Source organism: Elaeis guineensis, chromosome 8, assembly GCF_000442705.2.
Source record: "Elaeis guineensis isolate ETL-2024a chromosome 8, EG11, whole genome shotgun sequence".
Lineage (NCBI taxonomy): Eukaryota > Viridiplantae > Streptophyta > Magnoliopsida > Arecales > Arecaceae > Elaeis > Elaeis guineensis.
Genome location: NC_026000.2, coordinates 8818601 through 8840149, shown reverse-complemented (window position 1 = coordinate 8840149; position 21549 = coordinate 8818601). Strand labels below are relative to the sequence as shown.

The following is a 21549-nucleotide window of genomic DNA, read 5'->3' as shown; positions in this document are numbered from 1 at the left end:
ATAGATGAGTTATTGATAATCATTTGTGACGGTTAAACACGTGGATCCCATTTATCTCGATATTATATGATCATGGGATGAACGGTTATATCTGTCACTGAACATATTCTGTCCATTATGCACTTTCTGCGCTGATGGTTTCTAGTAAGCAGACTCTATATCGGTAATCTAAATATATCGACTATATGTCGATAATTATGAAAGCCTAAATGACCATCAATCGACAATTTTGATATACCGATAGTCACCGGTTTGGAACCAATTAAGTTATCGCAATCGGAGTTTGCTTGGGATGATTGAGAATAGCCGATTGTTAGTCGGCCAATCGATTGATAATCAACAGTTCGTACTTATCAGGTCGATCGAAAGTCGAAATCGAAAGAATCAACTGAATTATCCTAACAAGATAATTTAAAATTTATTTTTTTATATATATAAAAAAATATATATTTATTTTTCTCTTCTCCTCTCTTTTATATCCAAACATTGTGTTAAAACCATTTATGCATCAGAGTGGAAGACACGTTAGACTTCAGAATTGACAATAAGTTAATAACATGGACGCACTCCCAAGAAGATAAATGAAGGGTAGACCTAAAGGCTAAAACTAGATTTAAACAAAAGAAAAAAAAATTCTACCCTAAAACTAGATTTTAGAAAAAGAAAAAAAAAAAAAAGGTAAAGAAAGAAAAGATGATTCAAACTTGTAGGTGAAGTGTTTTATTCTGTGCCAGTTCAGAGCGGGCCCACTACCAACCTGACAATCAGAATGCACAATGATCAAACGGTCCAAATTTGCAGGGAAGGCTAAAACCTCCACGCTGAGAGGCCACCTCCACCCGTCGGCTGCTTCCCTCTATATGAAAGAACCCGAAAGGAAGCAGGAGGCATTGGGCAATCGAAAAGCTCGTGGCTTTTTGCGTCTCGCCCGCTTGGTTCTCGCTTTGGTCGAGTGCTCTGCGCCATGGTAGGAGGGGAGAGCCAGAAGAAGAGGGTGGTGGTGGTGGGAGGAGGGGTGGGCGGCGCTTTTCTCGCTAAGAAAATGCAGTTCGACGCCGATGTAGTACTTATCGATCCGTAAGAACCTCCCACTCTTTTCTTGTCCTCATCATGTTGGTAAACAAATTGGTTATTTTTGGACTAGTTTTCCATGAATTGAGATGGTTCTTTCTCATTGAGTACTGTATACTATATCGTATACTGTAGTTTATGATTTAGTTATAGGATCGCCATTTCCTCTGTTTTACTTTAATTTTCTTTGAGATATATCTGAATTTGGAGTGCTGCTACATGGATTTAAGATCTTATAATGTTTGGTTTAGCTGGAGGTTTGCTTATAAATCTATCAACTTCGATTTTTACATGAAATTTATCTTTTTCTTCCCCTCCTTTTGAGAAAGATCATTGTATGAAACACCAAAAAATAAAAAAGAAGAGAGGAAATCCATGCAATTATCTATTTGTAAGTGTTTTTAGTGGCTTGGTTTGACAACTATATTACTCGAAAAAATGGATGGAGAGGTGTAACCAAAAACCTCTCTGTTCTAGAATTTTTTTTTTCGCTAACGTATGCGTGACTCTTGAGAATTTTATAAAATTAGTACTCTAATAAAATACCTTATCATGGGTTATCATTGTTCAGACTTAGCTGGGTTAGGTAGGGGCGCAGTTATGGTTTGTTTAGTATTTTTCCATACCTAAATTTGTTAATTGACAATACCCTTTTGGCAGAACCTCATCTTTGTGGGACTTGAATAGTATATGCCAAGCTTATAGCCCATCTTATGTGTGGTAACTTCTCGTCAAAAATTACTTGTCATATTTATTCTCTTTATATATATATATATATATTCACTGAGGTATTTCCAAATACTTATAAACAAATTCTCCTATCTTTGTATGTGCTCATTATAATTCTGTTGGCAATGTTAAAGAAACTTAAAGACATTTCTGTAAAAAACACTATGGTCAAGCATGCATCCACTACTTCCATTTTGATCTTTTTTGGATAACAAATTTTTGCTTTTTGTATTTTAAAGCATAAATTTAAATTACCAGGGACTCATAAAAGCTAAGCAATCCTAATAGTTAGGAGTGGCTCTGTGCTGGTTGATATTGATGGCAGCTTCCCTCCATATAAGCAAATTATCCCATGTTTTATGTGTTTGATTTCCTAAAGATTTTTGACAACTAGTAAGGGTTTCTCTGCTCCAACTATAACTTTGTTGTGTAGATCACTTTGAGGGGTCATATCAATTTGTCTAATGTCATTCTTTTTTCTCTGATACTAGGAAGGAATATTTTGAGATCCCTTGGGCATGCCTAAGATCAATGGTGGAGCCGTCATTTGCTGAAAGAGCACTGATCAAGCACACTGACTACTTTACCAATGGTAGAGTTGTTACATCCCATGCCATCGGTATCACTGAGTCAGAGGTGCTTACTGAAGATGGCCAGACAATTAAATATGACTATCTTGCCTTGGCTACTGGCCATGCAGATCCCACACCAAGAAGCAGGAAGGACAGGCTAGAGCAATTTCGGCAAGGCATGTCAAATGATCATTATCTTCTTTAAGATGCAATATCCATATGTCATCCTCAACTGAGCATTTCATCTCACATAATGCATGTTCTTTGTTTCTTTTTTCTTTTTTAAATCTTCGGTTCTTTGCTTGTTTAGCCATAGATTACTGATGATTTCCTTAACTGCTACTCACTGAATTGTTCAAATTTCAGTTGTCTTTCATAGTACATTATCTACATATCCTTTTTCTGATGTTGTTTGCTATAGTTTGCCATTGATTCAATCAATTAGAGAATTGCCTGTAACCGGTGTTAGTCACATAAGCTTCGTACAAGCTTAATTATATCAACTGAAATTCCCTTGTGCAGCACCAATTATTGTTGCTATTACAGTCACCATCATTAAAATTACCAGTCTTGGTCACTTTTAAGATCAGATAGCACTATCATATAAGATGATTTCCCCATCAACAGCTATAGATAACTACTATTTTCCATGTTTAAGAGGACCAGTTGTTGTTTATAATTAAATCTAATTTATTTTGCTTAGAGAACTTAAGACTTGTACACAGCAACTTCTTTTTTGATATTTTCCATGCAGCAGTTGGTCATCAAAGCTTTATTATTTTTATTTCATTTTTACCTCATGATGAACATGTTTCAAAAGTTCATAAGAGTTGATGACTCTTTGTAAGATAGCTTTAGAAAATAGAAAGCCTCTCGAGTTCTTCAACTACAAGCAATATCCCGATCATTTATTTTTATGCTCAAAATGTGTATAACAGAAAAGTCACATCTTGAAGGTCATCTCTTCTCATATTGGTAACTCTCATTATTTCCAATGACAGAAAACGATAAGATAAAATCATCCAGCTCTGTCCTAATCATTGGAGGTGGACGAATGGGTGTGGAACTTGCTGGAGAGATTGCAGCTGACTACCCTGAGAAGAATGTGACTCTGATCCATGATGGACCAAGGTTGCTGGAATACATAGGACCAAAAGCTTCAAATAAGGCACTAAAATGGTTGAAATCGAAGAGAGTCGAAGTGCTTTTGGAGCAGTCAGTCGATCTAGACTCCATAACAGAAGGAGAAAGAGTGTTTACAACATCTGCAGGAAAATCTATTACAGCTGATTGCCTCTTTGTTTGTGTGGGTAGTAGACCACTGGGTTCAACATGGCTCCAAGAGACTTTCCTGAAAGAGAGCTTGGACAAGTCTGGAAGATTGATGGTGGACGAGACATTGAGAGTCAAAGGACGAAGTAATATTTTTGCCATTGGAGACATCACTGATATTCGTGTAAGTAGTAACTCTTTGCTGGTCTTTACCATCTCTTATGGCTGGGCAGCTTACATGTCAAGGTGGTTTGTGGAGGTTTTACCTGCATGTACCGTACGCATAATTCTTCATTACCCTTTTCTACGGGAGGAAAATTGCACATCCAGCATGTTTTATTCATTGAAAGCACATCTCTATGCTCTCCAAGTTACTCTGTAGTGCAGCAAATATAGTTTTCTATAGCAAACTATTAATCTCATCCATGTCATGGATTATAAATAGAGATTGTCATGCATCTGGCGAACATGCTTCCAACTTGATATGTTGAGCAAGTTCTTATGCTAACAAGGCATATTTTATAATGTGGGCAGGAAATCAAACTAGGTTACCTAGCACAGAAGCATGCAGCAGTGGTGGCCAAGAACTTGAAGCTGTTAATGGAGGGAGGTAGAGAAAGCAAACTGGCCACCTACAAGGCTGCTTCAACCATGGTGGTAGTCGCCTTGGGAAGGAAGCAGGCGGTGGCTCAGTTACCATTTATGACAATCGGCGGGAGGCTACCTGGCATGTTCAAATCCAAGGACTTGTTCGTCGGATGGATGAGGAAAGGGATAGGACTCGACCCTCGTGCCGTCTAACAAAATAATTCTGCTTGTGGAACTGAGCGGTTTTTCAATGTTGTATGTCTTCTGTGACAGTGTCATGATTTGCTGTAATATTGTGTGAACGTACCGCATTTTGCTCTCCTTTTTTCCTGGTCCTGGACAAAAACAGAATAGACGTGTGCATTAATTTAGTTTATGATATGGTATGACCATAACAATTCGAGGAAAACTCGTCCATACCTGGATGTTGATAATTTGTATGCGAGCCCAGCCGTCTGATCAGAAGTTTTACTTGAAGTTGGAATTTATGGAATTATGATACATATATTGTTCTTCCTGTCCTGTGAAGAAATCCCATCCGTTATGTCTCCCAAATCTAAGAATATTGGGGGCAGCAAACGCATCAAGCACGCTGCTTTATCACAATGGGTAATTGGTGCAACGCTTGGCTCCGAAAAATAACATCTTTGTGGAAAGATAGCATTGCTAATGCTTGAAAGAGAATAAATATCACCTATTCGTGAACATCAGATAGTAATTTTACCTTGAACTCAAGAATATCGTTGTCATCGAACCCACAAAAAGTCTTGTTTTTAGATCTCACACTACCAAATGGTCAAATTACTTTTACCTACGCTTGACATACTAATATGATGCAAGTGGGAACAAAGGAGGCAAACTAGATGGCTTCTTTTTAAGTCTTGTTTCATGAAAACAAACCAAGCCAGCAATGCAAAGATTTACACACAGAATCAGGATTTTTTATTGATGAAACAAACCAAGGTGCAAGCTGGTTTCCCATAATATGTTTTACACTGGTGTACGCACGTTCCATTCCCTCAACTACATCATACAACCATTCATGTTCTGGGACAAACCCTTTTCACCTTTAAAAATAATCATTAAATAAATAAAACGAAAAAATGTAAGCTCACAACCAAGCCTGTGACCCCAAAAAGAATACCAGATGGAAAAATTTAAGAAAAACTGGATATCAAACATTGAAATATGGGAAAAGTGAGAACCTATGTCGATGATGACAAACTATTTGGGAGCAGAAGCCGCTAAAAAAGCATTGACGCTGTCCCTTCAAACCTAAACATGGGCCCCCTGAACCCAGATTAACCACACTTGATAGGACCAATCACAAATTTGACTGTAAGAGAGTTGGGAGGTATTCATATAGATGTGCAAGGCAGGTCTCATCCATCCCCATGACAATTTGGCAGGCTTAGAATAACTGAAGAGCCATTTTGTGCCTGCTCTGCCTCCATTTTGGTAGCTTGTAGAAAGCTTCCTTTGTCATGCCAAATTTCTCCTTAAATTCCGCTGCAGATAAATAAGCCTGCCATTGGCAGAAAAGATAATTACAATGATAAAAATAATGGATTGGGATAGAGATTTCCATATAGGATCAAATGGTCCGATGTTTTACCTCACGCTTGGTTACATCAATTTCTGTAACAGGGTCAATAGATGATGTCTTCAAGCGTTCATAGGGGAATATTGGTAATCCTCTTTCATCTTCAGTTTCACCCACCTTCGCACCTTCCTTTGTGGTGAGAGCTTCAGTTCCACTGCTTATTGCAGTGATGCTGTCCTTTGCATTCACCTCTGGTTTTGGTTTGTTGATCTTAGGGCTCACTTCAGCCAAAGAAATGCAAAAAGGTATTAGCTTTTGGTATAAAATATACTCTCTGTGCTTTCAAAAGATTGCTGAGCATACATTTTACTGATTTTGGTATCATAGTTTCCTTTGGCCGCTCGAAAGAAGCAGAGAGTGCCGCAATCGCCGCTGACTTGGAAGCCAACTTTGCAGAATCAGGTGTCACAGATTTTGGATTAAGTTTCCTAACAACTGGAGGAGGGGTTGAGAGATTCCTGGCATTTGGATTCTCAAAGTTAGCAGCTAGTGCATTGAAGGCAGGAGATCTTCCTCTAACTCGAACACGGTCGGGGCTGAACGACATGCTTCTAGAGCGCTGAGATTTGTCTGCCACAGTAGACCTACCCCCATATGATGATGGTGATCGTCGCTTGGGTTTCTGAGAGCAAATATCTAATCAGCAACAAATTTCCACCCAAATTCCCTTCCAGAAAGAATTCTTCAAGAAGCATAGATGAGCAAGAACAAATAAAAAGAACACAGCACTACAAAAATCAAAAATGTGGCGGTGGAGTTTTCAAGAAACATCATAATGATTAATGAAAGGTGTTAGTTACAATTATACCTAATCTGTTGCATGCCATTGTTAAATTTATAGTTGCAGCATGCCAAAGAATTCAAGAATTAATGCTTTCAAATATTGTACTCTTATGAGGAAGGTCTTTGGAAGTTGGCTAGAGAAGACTAATGGCATGCTGCCATAGATAGTCCTCTATGCATTCAGACTTGCTTGTCATTTGGAGATGAATTTAACTCCAAAAGAGCTTGCGCATGTTGGGAAAAGGAACCAACTGAGAAGTTCTCCTTTACCAACATAATTATGCAAGTTCCACTGAGAAGAAAATAGAGAAAAAACAACTAGCATATCTGTATGACTTTTCTTTGTAAGACCAATCAAAGGCAAGGGATGAAAAAAAGAGACACCAAACACAAGGCGACATCGCATAAAGAGGCCTTTGTGGTATGATACAAGGAATAAATAACAAACTCACTTGGGCCTTACTCTACCATTATATCACATTAGTAACTTTCATGCCTTTGAACTCCTTTCTCAAATCAATATCCATGCTAGTATTAATTTTTGAAAAGGTTTTTAACCAAAGCTTATGATGTAATTTAGAACTATGCTAGCTATATGAGATAAAGGAACGATGGTTTCTCACAGCTAATGTCGGAGTTACTCCATTCTTCACCACTGCTAGCTTCCTCTGGAATGAATTACCATGCATCTGCAATCAAAAAGAGATTTCACGAGCCATACCATAAACATAATGAAATTTCTCAAGCAATGCCCCAACTATTCAGGGTCAGAGCAGCCACATATTAGTATGACTAAGACGGTTTCTAAACTAATACCACTCAGAAATTCCCTTAAGCAACTGTGGCAACACTGCCAGAAAAGGAATCAGATAAAGATACACGGTATTTTGACAATATTATTTAAATATTTACCACTGATTTTGCAGAGTCCCAGTTGAAGAAGCGAGTGAAGAAGGGTGGCTCACTTCCTTCTGTAACAATGTATACTGGAGTTTCTTGAGATAGATTTTCCAGAAGAAAATCATGTTCAAGAAATTTCTGGAGAAAATAGTAATGGAAAGGATAAACAACCAAGAAAAATGATGTTAACTAAAATCAAAATGGCAAAAGGCTGCTTGCAAAGTAAATATAACAGATGAAAGACACCTACTTCTAACAAAGGCATAACAATTCATACCTCTCCAATGCTCAAAGCTTGTGATCTGCTTTTTGAATCAACCTGCCGCCCAACCCAAACAAAGATGTCTGAGTGGCAGTCGAGAATGAATATATCTTCCGTCATCAAATCATCTTGGGTGAAGTTGAAAATTTCCGTTAACTGCAATCACAACACAGCCACATTTAACATTTAGTTCATTTGATAGAGGACAATAAATACCATTTTCCGGCAAGACTGATGTAGAGGATTCCAAGACACACCTTCAAATTGCCTGCATGTTCCCGTAAACATCACAGCACATATTGGTACAGTGAAACAGAAAATGTAACAGCTCAGCCATATCCATGGAATGATCAATGATAAATAATAGACAACAAATCAAAGGTAAAAAGAGGCAACAAAGACCAATAGCAGATTCTTCATCTTCCTACCTTTTGAATAAGTACATGAGAATAGGTGAGGATCACTTTCTTGTTCCTTTGCAATCTTCTGACTGGGGTATTCACATTTGCCTCCTAATAAATTCCAAAACTGTTCAACTTCTGTTCCCTCCTTTTGTGGTTTGGATTGCATGTTCGGCTGTAAAATCCAAAAGAACATTACTTAGACAATAGAGGGGGAAAATAGCTAGACTTATATTTAAACCGATGCTGCATGGATTCTGATACCACGGTCAGACTCATGCACCAGAAAGTGAGTCACAAAAGAAAGTTAGCTAGAAAAATTATATTGGCAGAACCATAATTATGATTAATATGCACCAACGTGTCATAAGTCATATTTTTATTCATTTCATAAGCAAAACTAAATTAAATTATATTACAGTAACATTTTTCTTCATTACAGAAAAGAAATTAACCCACAGTTCCAAGCATCCACTGTGCCATTATGTGTGGGTCAGTACCAACACCCAGCATGGGTCAGCATGACACTTATTAAGCTCTTTACAAAAATATTATTAACTAAAAAAAGGTTTAAAATCCTTCTTTTTCTTGGCATAGTGTGGCATGTGTGTCAGCACATGGAAAGTACCATGCTGGTGGGTTAGTGGCATACTGACCAATGCCCATACTTGAAACCTTGTCTTAACCTAACTCCATTTATTAAAATCAATAAAAGTAAATCCCTATAGGTCCTAAATACACTGACAAAAATCAGACATATAGGACTCTTGTATGCAAGCATGAAAAGAGAGTCCACGTACATTTTACGACTCATACAGGGCTGCAGGACGAAGGAAAAGGTTTATTTAGTTGTTTCCAAAGTGCATATTTGATAAGGAACCAATTGAGACAGTATGGTCATGTGCCATAAATCAATCAGAGGCCCCTACAAGGTGTTGGATTTGGTTTTCCATGAACACAATTAGAAGAGGAGACCAGGAATTTGAAAGCTTGCGGTAAGAGAGGATGCAGTCCCTAATGTAATGGTGTTGTATGAAGAATAATTCAAACCTGTTCAGAAGTGGTTGTGGTTTTAATTGGATCTCAATGGTTCTATGGCCTTCTTTTCATAAGAGGACTGAACAAACTTTTTCAGCATCATATAAAACAGTCAAAGTTTCCATCTCCTTGTTTACTTCACATCTTTCTGTGTAATCACTTTGCTTCTCTTTGTGTTTTCAATTGGTGCAAGACTGGCAAAATCCCCGACTTTCTCTGAAGCATCTTTACAAAATGGCTTCATTAGGTGGATTGGCTGCTGTTACCTCCTTCACTTTCTGTAGAAAATCAGGTACAGAAGCAACTTATTGCAACCACTAAAGGACATCAGTTGATTGTCTGTAATAGGTAACCAAGGATCTGTTTGAATGGTTGAGTGCTTTAAAGCCTAAGTTGCTGAATCTGGTATTAAATATGGGGATGTGATGACTGTTGCTAAATTTTCTCGTGCAATTCAAAGAACGTGACAATTCTAGAGCCTTATATATTTTTGTTGGTGGCATCTTCCAGATGATTGTGAGAAATGGAGCATCTTTGTTGTGATCTGACTTTGTAGATCTATGTGAGACCTCATCCTATCTACAACAATCACATCAGTCACTGCTTTTCTGATAACTAAAATTCAAAAAAGTAAAAAGAATTAATCTCTTAGTCATTTAATTGGATATGTGGTCCTACTTAATCAAAGTGAGACATGACAGATATTGCCTGCATAGCAATTTTATGTCCTTTAAAACATAGGAGTATATTCCTCCTCAATATATATACATAGGAGTACCAGTTTCATGGTTTTTTTTTTTGCATTTTCAATATTGATAAAATAAGACTAGAATGGTCATGTAAAGATATTCCTGCATCACAAAGTAGAGTAAAAACATTCACACAGTACATTATTGAACCTTGACAAGATTGATCTGATCACGTTGGTAAAAATTTTGTCATACCTTAATCAGATCTAGCTGTCTCTCAAGTAGTTCTTGGTCAACTGTGGTGGTAAGGCTTCCAGACCATGTAAAAACAGTATTGCCACTATGTAATATGTAACAGTAAGATGAATTCAGAGATGATGCCACCTGACGAAAATGAAACAAAAATAAGCATAATACCCTATGTACCTCAATAAAATGATACAATGTGAGCCACAACCATAATTTGTTGTGAAATAGACTGAAGATGGTCAACTTAGGAACAACATACTGGATCAACTTGAATTGCTTGCATATTATCTGGTCCAGATCCTTGAACTCGAAAAAGTGCAATGCCATCTTCTGAATATGTCTCATCCGTGACAGCATTTTCATTAACATATTTCTTATATCCAGAGCTAAGACCGCCCTGTGAAGTTACCAAACAACATGTTTCAACATAGTTCTTGATGCTATAACTAGAGCTGTTCCAGAATGGAACTACATGGAAATAAAAAGGAGTCCTATACACAGCATGGATTATGATAAATAGAAACGAACCTTATACACAATGAAGCTCTGGAAGATAGAGAAGAACTGAACAGGTTCCTTCCCTTCATAAAAGCGAGCCTGTACACGCATAGTCAAGAAATCGTTAAGACTGTAACAAATTAACATAATATTAATTTAGTCCATTCAAAAAACAAAGTCATGCAACTGATAGATTACCTGAACAGCCTGCAACTTTAAAGATTCGACCATCTTGCTAGCTAGTGAAATAGCCGCACTCCTCTCCTCCTGTAACTAATTATAGATGAGTCAGTATATGATGAATTAATAATACTGAAAGCTTCAATATTATCAATTCCATCGTCAAACCATTTTTGACTTATATTTCTATAAGAAATATACTTAACAGCTTCACATGAGCCACACCTACCAGAAAAATTCAGCCCCTATATAAGCAGGCAACTTAAGCTGAATAGGTGCTCAAAAGGTATGAAAACATCATAAAATTCACAAGCATACATAGAATATTAAACAGGCCAACATAAACAAGCCATGAACCATTTAATACAAAGCATTCATAGGTCATGCATCCTCATCCAAACAAGTGCCTTCTGACTAAAGCATCAACTTGTTACCTGAGCCTCGAATGTTCATATATGTTCAAGCCCTCAATAACTGAACGACAAGAAAATCATTTTTAGGGGATTTAGCTCCTTCTAAATTAGAATTGGAGATGGGGAAATGCCTGCTTCCCTATCTTATGGTTAAACCATTTGGCTTTGCTTAAAAACTGACCCTTCCAGCCGATCCAAGAAGACTCAATCCTCCCATATTTGGTTTCCGTGACCTTCCTCTCGACAACACAGTCCTCACTAATGACTTTGGCGCAGCACCATAGATCATCCTCCACCGCTGGTAGCATTGATTCCTGCCCTAGTCTTATCTGCTCTTGGATCTTGACAACCCATTTGCCCTACTTCTGCATCTGGATCCTATGGTGGGGCCGCTCCTTGCCATTCTTCCTTGTCAACGATGACAAGAACGACTTCATCTCGATCTCAAGTGATCAATCAGTGGAATCTGGAGGCAAAAGCTTGGCCTCTCATATCATCATCAACATGAACTCATTGCAGGCATTAACAAGTCAGTTCGCTTGGGCAATGGTTACAAGGTCAATATTTCCTTGTGTTCTAGAAGCATTAATATGTCCTACAAAAAAATACGATTCCTCCCCTTCCAAGTACTTACGAGATTGCTGATAAGTACTCTTTTTTCAGACTTATGGGCTTCCTACATTGTACTTGGAAGCTATTATTGCCTAGGAGATGGACATGCAGATCCCTAACCAACATAGTTCTACAAAGAACTCTCAGCCAAATTTACTTAGGCAATTCTACTGTCGTTGTATTGTATTACATATTATCCTTACTTCTTTTAATGCTCACGAGATTGTCTTGGCCTAAATGATCACCCTCGAGGCAGTTTCCAAATAATCCCAACCAAAAATGGAGGAAGAGGTCAACTGCCTTAGCTTAGAGCTAATCCGTCAAAGATTTTGAATTTCAGTCTAACTACTATGTCTCATCCTCGATACTTTTGGAATTGATAATTCCTCTATTGCTTATAAAAGATATTTTAATGTAGACATCCAAAGAAACTACTTCACATATCACCTCATCAATGCTCCTCTCAATTATTGTAAATTTAAAGATAGAGTGCTTGGTGATCTTCAGTTTGACATCCTTTTGAATCCTTTGAATCCAACCGAGAGGGTAGGAATGCAAATGAGGCTTGGTCTGCAACCCCAACTACTAACCAAGCTTTCAAAGATGAGGATCTTCTATCTTCTAGGATCTACAATAGCTCTAATAATACTCTGCTTCACTTGGATCTTCAAGGAAAAGAGTTTCTCTCACACCTCTGATTCTACCACTGTTGCTGCCTTGGATTTTCTTGCCACCAGACTTAATTTTGAGTCTACTTGCTCAAGTTTAAGCGGCTCCTCAGCCTCAGTTATGTTGAGGACCCCCTTTCCTTTCTTTCTAAGATCAGCCTTCGACTAATTTTTCTTTGGTTGCAACTTAGCATGAACTTTCCATTCTCCTTAGTATGTCCGTTGATCCCTTATAGTCGTAATTAATTTTTTAAATACTCGCTTCTTACTCTGCTATCCTTTTTGGTTTGATTTTCTATCATCTTTCTTGAACTTATCACCCTTCTTGCCTTCATCGGATTGATTCTCCTCCTTAATTCTCATAACCTTCACGTTAACTTCATTGATACCTTCAAGTTCGAGAAGTTTCAACACCTTCTAGATGCTCTTGTGGAGATCTCCGACATACTTCATGAAGGTTGCATAATCATTGGTAGAGATTCCGAGTAAGATAACTTGCTTGTGGAACTCGTTGTAGTTATCACACTTCTACCACAAATACTACACCTTAATCCCCCGATCTTCCTCAAGACTAATTGGGTAGAATTTGCTTCTTAATTAAGATCTAAAATTTGCTTCATATCATATTAGAAATGTCATTGTTTCTCATATATAAATGTCACAAGGCAAGGGCATAGTTGGAAAGCTTAAGGCAAGAAAAAGCTACTTTCTGGACACTAGTGTATCCACACAGTGAAATAGGTCTCTAACCAGAAGAGCCAATTATCCAGCTTCTATGCATCGATAGTTTCATCATATACAAGGACCTTGATTCAAGCTGTGATGTGAAATACTGAAGAGAGGATCCTAAGTACCCTCAAGGTGCTCATCCTCCTTGATCGTAGATCCTTGTCTTCATACATGAGAGATAGCTTTGCTACAGGAGTTGGTGGTGCTTGTGTTAAAAGACATCATCAGTCAAGATACAATTTCGATGAGTTGAGCAATCTTATCCACCAATTGAATGAAATATCCTTTCATTTCAACATCCATTGAGGTAGAAGTAGTAGCCACGCTCACCTTTGTCTTTTGAGGTACTTTAAGCATCAGCAGCCCTTTTCCTGTCTACTTATATTGTTTATGCGTTGAGATGATAAACTAAAGCCTCCACAAATGTGGAGGACCAAAGCTCGAATGTCCACTTGATTTGATCAAGGAGAAGGCAGTAATACCCTCAACCCTCTTAAGAAAATTTAGAAAATGTAGAAAAATTTATGAAAGTAGGATCTAGATCCTCTTTTCTTCATCAATGAATAACAAGCTAAGTTGCATAGCACTCTATTTTTACTATTGAGGTCCATCCTTGCACCGTTTGAGTCGGTTTCCTTTACAAGTTAAAAGAGGACATAACATGATTAGTGAAAATAATCATAAACAAGCTAAAATCCTAATAGAAAGTAGATCTTGACTTCTACATCAAGTTTTCCTTCATTTATTCCACCTAATTCTTTCTGAATTAGAAGACATTCTCGGTCAAAGTCTTTCTCGATTTCTTTTTTTTTTTTTTGGCTTTGATCAGCACATTTTGGAGTCTAAATGATGGATCTTGACACTGACCACTTGGTGTGCTGCGCCCTTAAGAGATTGTGCCATCTCGGAGAGCTTGAAAAATTATCTGATTTCCAAGGAAAAAAAAAAAAAAAACCCTTAACCGGACATTATACAGGCAACTTATTGCCTTCAAAAAATTAGCATGCGATTGACTTCCGGATACAATGGATCTTACTCATGAATTTTGTTCAGTCTTTCTAGTAGTGATCAAAGTGGTTTGCATCGAGTTTGGTGATCCTCTTGGATCATACGATATAAGATGAAAAACACAAAAGCATAGCCCATGCCACCACCTATTAATTCTAGGATGATGATTTGCGAACTTCATTTCAATGATATGTTTCGAAGTACATTTGTGAAAATTTAGCATTGTATTATGGTCCACGTATAAATCTTTAGATATATGTGGACCAATATGCGAGAGAATACTTTGTTGTTTCTTGATAGTGATTTATCAAAACAACTTGTATTTTTTTGATGGAAATCTAAACAACTTGCCAATATGAGAGTTCACCATAATATATTTAACAAAAAATTAAGTTGAAAATGAATTGTGAGTGCCTTGCAAACATGGGGAATGTGTAATAAAATGAATTTCTGCAATGTATAGTTTGCCTTCAACTGTTCATGTAAATGCAGATTATAGAAAGAGAAGAAAAAAAGAAAGAAAAAAGTCAAAAGACTCCCAAGCTCATATGAAAGGAGTAACTTGATCGTGACCATGAACCCAGCCATACTTCATTTATAAAATAAAAATTATTCATGAACGTGATAAGAAACTGATGCCAAAAATAAATAAATGACTGTCTGCTAGATGAATTTACAGAATATATTTAAATACAACTTACACTTCAGAAATTCATAACTTTGTTAGTAGCAATTTTTCTATAATTGAATCTTAGGAACCACATAGCAAATTAAAATGAAAATTTTCTAGGTCATATTTGCAAGAAAACATGTTCAAAAAAAAAAAAAAGTTCCTAAAAACATTTACCTCAATGCTTTTTTTCCCAAACCAAGTGCCACTAAGATATTCCTCTTCATCTTCACCAGCATATGTATACTGAAATATGTAGCAATCCCCACTATAAAACTTAGACTGATCAGAGGATGGAATAAGAGTCTTTTCCTTGCCATTTACACGCCAAACCTGTGCATTGAAATCAGACATTACATTTATCATTCAACCCTATAATTTGAGGTGCAACGTGCAGTCAGGCTAGCAGCCTTGTCATCATGAACGTGAACGCATATAAACCTGCATAGTTATTAGTTGTAATGGTAGTCCGAGTACAGTGTAGAAGGAAAAGGGGTTTACAATAGCACCTGTAAATTGCCTGTGCAGTCAATATATGGTTGAGGTTCTTCTTCTTTTACAGGAGCAGCTTTCATAAGACCTTTAACGTTCAATCCTTGACGTCTAAGAAGTGCTACATCGAAAGGGGAGAAAGTGATGAACAACCTTAGTAACTGTACAACCTTATTTTTCAAGAAAAGAAATTAATGATACAGATAAAAAAGGAATTAATGATAAAGATGTGGATGTAAGAAAGAGGGTATGGGAGGTTAATATTCTGACTTACCTGCAACTTTGCTCCTACTGTCCTCAGATACAGCCACTTCAGTGATTTGTGGCCATTTATCAAATTTTGAACGGAACTTTACAGTCTCAAATCCCTCAATAATGCGAATAACATGAGCTTTCCGTTGGCTAGAGTCACGAAGTAATTCCTGTATGACATTATGCACATAAACATATCATAGGAAAATGGAATTGAATGAACCGGGCTTCAGAAAATATTAAGGGTCTGCTGGATGCCCAACCGTAGTAGCCATGTGATATTTTCTCATGCAGTAGTTGGCTAAGTATATAACACAACTGGGTGAGGCCATTGCTTTCACAGCTAATAAGGTTTTCAGGATACCATAATCTAGCTAACAGAGGGATTCCAGATATCCCAAAAATCTTGGAATTGAAAGTTCAATAGCCTCCCCATTTTCTTGCCACCTGTCCATCCTCCTTCCTCCTTCCCTCAACCCTTCTCACATGGATAAGCAAGAAGGACATTCAAAGAGACCCCAGACAAGAAAGCAGGGAATTACTTCAGCAGCAGCACTTGCACTTTTCCTCTCTCCTAGCGATGTATTTCTGCCCATCCACATGTAAATTTCAGCCCCACAGTCTAACAAGTAGCACTTATTTGTATCTAATAATTCTCGTATCAAAGAATCTGCTTCAACAGGTACTGTTTGTCCTTTAGCAACACTACAGAGGTAAACAATTTCTATCAGAAATGACATTCATCAGAATAATCTTTGCTCAGATGACTAGATTCCAATATGCAGAAAACATGAGGGTGATGCTTCACATAATGCAAAAATTCCCGAAATAACATCATGAGAATAGTTACCAGAATAGCTTTGTGGAAAAGGCCTCCCAATTTTTAGCATCTTCAGAGGCCGCCTTTCTAGGAAGAGGAGCAAAGCCACCAAAGAAACCCCAAAATTCTCCAGCCTCAGCATCAGCCATCAACTTCCCATCCTCTATTGACAAAATTTCAAACAATCTGATCTAATCATTGTCATGCCAACCACTATTAAGATCTCCTGAACCAAAACAACTTACCAACAGCTGCCACCTCACACTTTCCATTATGATAAGTATCTTTAATATATTGCACAACTTCAAGAGCCTTAGCCCTTTCTTGAATAGATGAATTCGCTCCATTAAACTGAAAAATCTTGGACTTTGTATCCAGAATGAATATGTCATCATGGTTGAGAGACGATCTAGCAAAAGGAACCTGATGTGAAAGAAAAGGCTCATCCAAGAAACTCAAGATATAAGAATAATCTAATCTCTTTATCCGATACACGGTGATATATATGACTTGCCTCTTGTACATGGACAACATGCTTTCCTCTGCAGACAAATAAGCGTATGACATGCTCACGTTCATTAACTTCAGTATGCCTGAAACCAGATGCCACCCCACCTTCTTGTGGTATGATACATGGTTTGAAATAGGAGAGGAATTTCTCGGTCTCATGACCCTGTACCTCTCGGTATTGAACAGCTCGTCCTCCAAGGGTTGCATCCAGTTCAACAGTTTTGATTGCAGCAGTCCCAGCTTCATCCTGTATCAATTAATGGTTAAGAATTATCATCAAACTAAAAGACTTGGCATGACTAGTCTTCAAAGATAAAAGTCAAATGGAAAGGGTCTGACCTGACTAGTATCTTTACCAAGCCAATAATGGATATCATGATGAAGAGAACCACTTTTTAAGGCAGTTGTCTGTTCCAAAATCAAGATTTTATTTATTAAAATAGAAGGAAATTTGAATTGATTGAATTCATGGAATACACATAATATCATGAAGAAAATCAAGTCCAGAGAAAAACAGCATGGTAGACAACATTTGATCTCCATATGTTTATAGAGAGTATTACAGCAAAAATAAAGAACAAGACAAATTGATGTGAAGCATGTCTAGCATTCACTCTCCCCAAGTCCCAACATTAAAAGTGAGAAAGAGTCTATGCTCTTTGTTTTCACTCCCTTTATGTCCATTCTCCAAAACCACGGTATATGCCCTCTATTTATACTAGTGAGATTCCCTTTATTTGGCTTAGATTCTTCTCCAACTAAATAAGGAGAAGTTGCAATTTCCCTAATATTCCATAGAGGTTGACTCTTTGTTTGAGTCGGATCCCTCTTCTAATTGAAGAAGATGAAAACTTCCCTTTTTTTTATGCTAGTGAAGTCCAACCCAAATCAGGCTAGATTCCTCTCCTTATTTAAAAAGAAACAAAATACAAAATAATAAAAGTATGTTAAAATGTTCAAATGTGGATAAAATCTAGATCTTGATTCCTCTATCAACTTCATCTTTAGCCATATAACCAAATTCTTCTTAGATTAGAAATTATGGCTTTCCGAAGTGTGGATACTCGACTGAGTCCTAGATGTGGCGGATTGTGCTCCTGAAGCTTGTGCAGACCTACTTGAATAGCTGGATTGGTCCATGATAGGTCAGATGATATCCTCCTAAATCACCAAACTAAATTACTGAGGCCAGACTGGTAGCATACATAGGTACAACATGGCACATACATATGCTGTAAAGCATAACAAAGTACCTTCAAAACCACATAAGCATCTCCTGTAAAAAATTTTCCATAGGATGACTTTGGCACAGGGACTGGGACAAAGTTTTCGATTCGCCATATTTCCAATCCACTGATTGTCATCAAGGAATACAAAATCTATATATAACAGAATAAGAACTGTTTCCAAAGAAGACAACAAATCATACTTAAAACAGCAAGGCAACAGTACTCACTATTTTATCAACAATATGATGCTTAAGCATATAGCTAAATATTCTGGATCATCTTGCTCACAATTATTATGACCAACATGCCTTATCAAATTCACAAGCAGTTGGCTTTATAAATCTTTTTCCACATAATTATCCCCTTATAAAAATAGTAGGATTCTTTCTAGCTCATAGTTTGGTTTTTGTGCAATTTATACTCTCTTTTACCCGTATGAAATAACTGCTTACCTAATAAGATGGTGAACAATTCATCTTTTAAGAATCCTTTGAACCCAGCAATTATGTTATCCATCTTCTGATGGCCACTACAAGCTACTTCTTGATCCCCTAAAAACCTAGATTTTGAAAACTAAGTCATTTGAATTTTGAGTTAATATATGTACCTATGAGTGTCATGTCAAACCAGTTAAGACAATTTAATCCGACTCTAAAAATCTAATACAACTTTTCAATATCCTAATGATGCCACCAATCAGTTTTTGGAAAGACATCCTCTTCATAACATGAATTTTGAATCAAACAAATGTGATGGTTTACATTTGTAAGGAATGTAACATGAACCAACCCTGATAGCTTGAGATTTATTATACATTGGATATTCCTAGTAGTTTTACATTAGAAGATGCAGGACAATTTTGAAATTATTAATTCAGAACTGATCACCACTAATTGTCATCATAAACAACTAGAAACCAACATGTGCTTCCTCTAGGGGAAAAAAAAGAGGAGCCATGAAGGGATGAAATCACGGCTTTGAGTGAGGCCACTCACCCATGTAACTTTTCCTTTTTCTAATTCTTATGATGCATGGTTCTCATGGGTCCTGTCAACTCTTATTATTGGAGCTAAAAAAGTTATGAGAAGCCTCAGAGTCTAACAAGCATGCTGGACACCATAGCTTTCCCATTGTATGTAGACTAGATGCTCTAAAGAAAAGCTCATACATGCTGTCAGCAATTGCATAGCTTCTGTGCAGAATATATTCCAACAGCCTCAGATTAAAAAAATTATTATAAGGATACGCCTTTTGTCCAGCCCCCTGGAAAGCAGAATCCAAATCCCTCATAGAAACTGCCATATTGTCCTAAGGCCTTCTGGAAGCACTCTCTCTTGACTCTGGCTTCAAAATGGACACAGAAAATTTCTGCAAATGGATGTTCATAGGTGAAGTGATGATTAGTCCAAAGCAACCACAATCAGAATTACATTACTAGTTTCACAAAGAAGACAATAGAACAGAAAGATAGCTGCAAGTGTTCTATAAATATATATTAAATTCTTGAAATTTAAATTTCCAATAGGCAGATGATCGCCAACTCCAGCCGTAGATGAAAGACCAGTGTATGCTTCACATTCTTTAAAAAGTAAAAATATGGAACTGTGCAATAGACTAATTCAGAAAAGAATGCAGTAAGTCAAGTGATGAGGACAGCCTCATATAAAGAATTCCTAGGTGTGATGGCTGAGAACAAATCAAATGAATTTGGAAACAATAATACTTGACTAAGGAAGTTTGGAAGCAATTTTAAAAAAAAAGAAAAAAGAAAAAAAAAATAGATATCAGTCATCAAAGTGGGTGATTAATATTTAGATGAATCAAGATCTCAGTTTATCCTGGCCAAGAGGACGCTGGGGAAACTATGAAAAGAACCAAGATATGGAAATTTTGGCCAGCATTGCGCCACGATGAACTGCTGTTAAGGCATTAATTTATTATTTTTGATAATCCCTTTAATTGAAAATATTATTTGAAAAATTGGCTGATATAATACCATAACAGCTGATATCTCAGGATATTCCATTTACCTCGACCAAAGTAACAAAGGAAAAGATTTTTCATATACCATATAGGTGGTGCCAAATACTGATGCAAACCGATGTCTTGACGGAGATGAAAATCATTTTTATTCGGTCTAGAAGATTTCCAGATCGTGCTAGGAGTTTAAATCTTATAGCGGCGCCACTCTCTCCATCCCGATTAAGCAAAGAAACCCCGATCAGAACGAAACCAAGAAACAGAGGCACCACCTCAGAAACCAGATCCGACCCCGGCAGCAGCACCAAATTAAAGACGCACTTAGAAATTAGAATTTGGTCGTTTTCTCGGGAATTGAAGAACCAAAGACTACAACTGCTTATGCCATTAAAAAAGAAATCGAGAGAAAAATCGAAGAAAAATCCCGGAGTTGGACCTCACCTCGGCGTTCAAAGTTCCAACCTCTCAGCGAAAAGGGCGACGGTGGCGCAAGAACCGGCCCAGGGCGCAAACCTAGACCATGATCGATCTCGAAGCCAAAAGAAGAAGGAAAAAGATCCCAAAAATGAAAAAATAATGAGAGAGAGAGAGAAAGGCGAATGATGAGTGCGGGGCGTGGTTGTCACTACTGGAAGCCAGTGATGGTCCGTAAAGATTAAAGGATATATTGGTGATTAAATTAAAATAGAACAAAAATTACTTTTTTTGGTAAATCTTAATGGAATAATTAAGAAGAGGTAAAAACTTAAAAATAAAAAATAAAAAACTGGCTTTTTTAAGCTTTTAGTGGGAGGGGGCCAGCTGCCGCTATGATGGCAAAAAGGGCACAAGGCGGATGGGCTGGTTGGTAGGGAAAGATGTGCCAAGACCAGGGACAGCCGTATCCCGCTCCGCTCGGATGGCAGGATTCCGCTGGAGCTGTAAGAATAACACGTGGACATATTAAGTGGGCCCGAGAGGTTTTGAGGCGTGTTCGGGTGCTGGAACGCAGAATTGCTGTTCGATGTCGCGCACTTGCCGAGGTCCGAATGCGGCTGCTGGGAGGCAAAAACTGCGGTAAGCGATGATACGATGGCGGTCCGGAAACGTGGAAGACGTTAAAATAGAAACCGTTCCTCACGCGGCTCGTTCGAGGGCGTGCTTGTGATGGGTACAAGTCCTACTATGGTTTGTTGCAATGAGGTTTTGTGTTCAGTTGTATAGAGTGGATCAATTGAAGATGAGCAACTGCCGGAAAGATGTTATAAATTTTATTATTTATTTTGATAATAAATAAATAAATAAATATTATAAAATTGTTGTTTATAAATATTATATATCATCAATAATAA

The 21549-nt window shown here is 37.5% G+C and overlaps 2 protein-coding genes across 4 annotated transcripts; one reads left to right on the top strand and one right to left on the bottom strand.

The window, feature by feature from the left end:
- The first annotated feature begins 921 nt into the window (after positions 1 to 921).
- Positions 922 to 4641, top strand: LOC105050394 (uncharacterized). Its single transcript, XM_010930391.4, has 4 exons — positions 922 to 1077; positions 2292 to 2548; positions 3374 to 3828; positions 4179 to 4641. Exons 1-4 carry the CDS (start codon positions 965 to 967, stop codon positions 4443 to 4445), a joined length of 1092 nt encoding a protein of 363 aa, XP_010928693.1. The 5' UTR covers positions 922 to 964; the 3' UTR covers positions 4446 to 4641.
- Positions 4642 to 5151: 510 nt separating this feature from the next.
- On the bottom strand, positions 5152 to 20874 carry LOC105050395 (villin-3). Of its 3 annotated transcripts, none has more exons than XM_010930392.3 (23): positions 20660 to 20874; positions 19485 to 19606; positions 18263 to 18362; positions 17349 to 17417; positions 17014 to 17256; positions 16745 to 16922; positions 16530 to 16662; positions 16222 to 16384; positions 15702 to 15849; positions 15445 to 15548; positions 15113 to 15268; positions 10854 to 10928; positions 10686 to 10754; positions 10417 to 10554; positions 10164 to 10292; positions 8209 to 8356; positions 8038 to 8048; positions 7796 to 7936; positions 7531 to 7656; positions 7242 to 7307; positions 6139 to 6457; positions 5848 to 6056; positions 5152 to 5757 (listed from the first exon to the last, which is right to left on the bottom strand). In XM_010930392.3, the coding sequence occupies exons 2-23, from the start codon at positions 19538 to 19540 to the stop codon at positions 5644 to 5646; spliced, it is 2895 nt and encodes a 964-aa protein (XP_010928694.1). In that variant the 5' UTR covers positions 19541 to 19606; positions 20660 to 20874; the 3' UTR covers positions 5152 to 5643. The 3 variants fall into 3 exon arrangements, with proteins under 3 accessions (XP_010928694.1, XP_010928695.1, XP_073117838.1); XM_010930393.3 differs by having other exon boundaries at positions 10854 to 10922; XM_073261737.1 differs by lacking the exon at positions 20660 to 20874 and adding an exon at positions 20307 to 20483.
- Between the last annotated feature and the right edge of the window lie 675 nt (positions 20875 to 21549).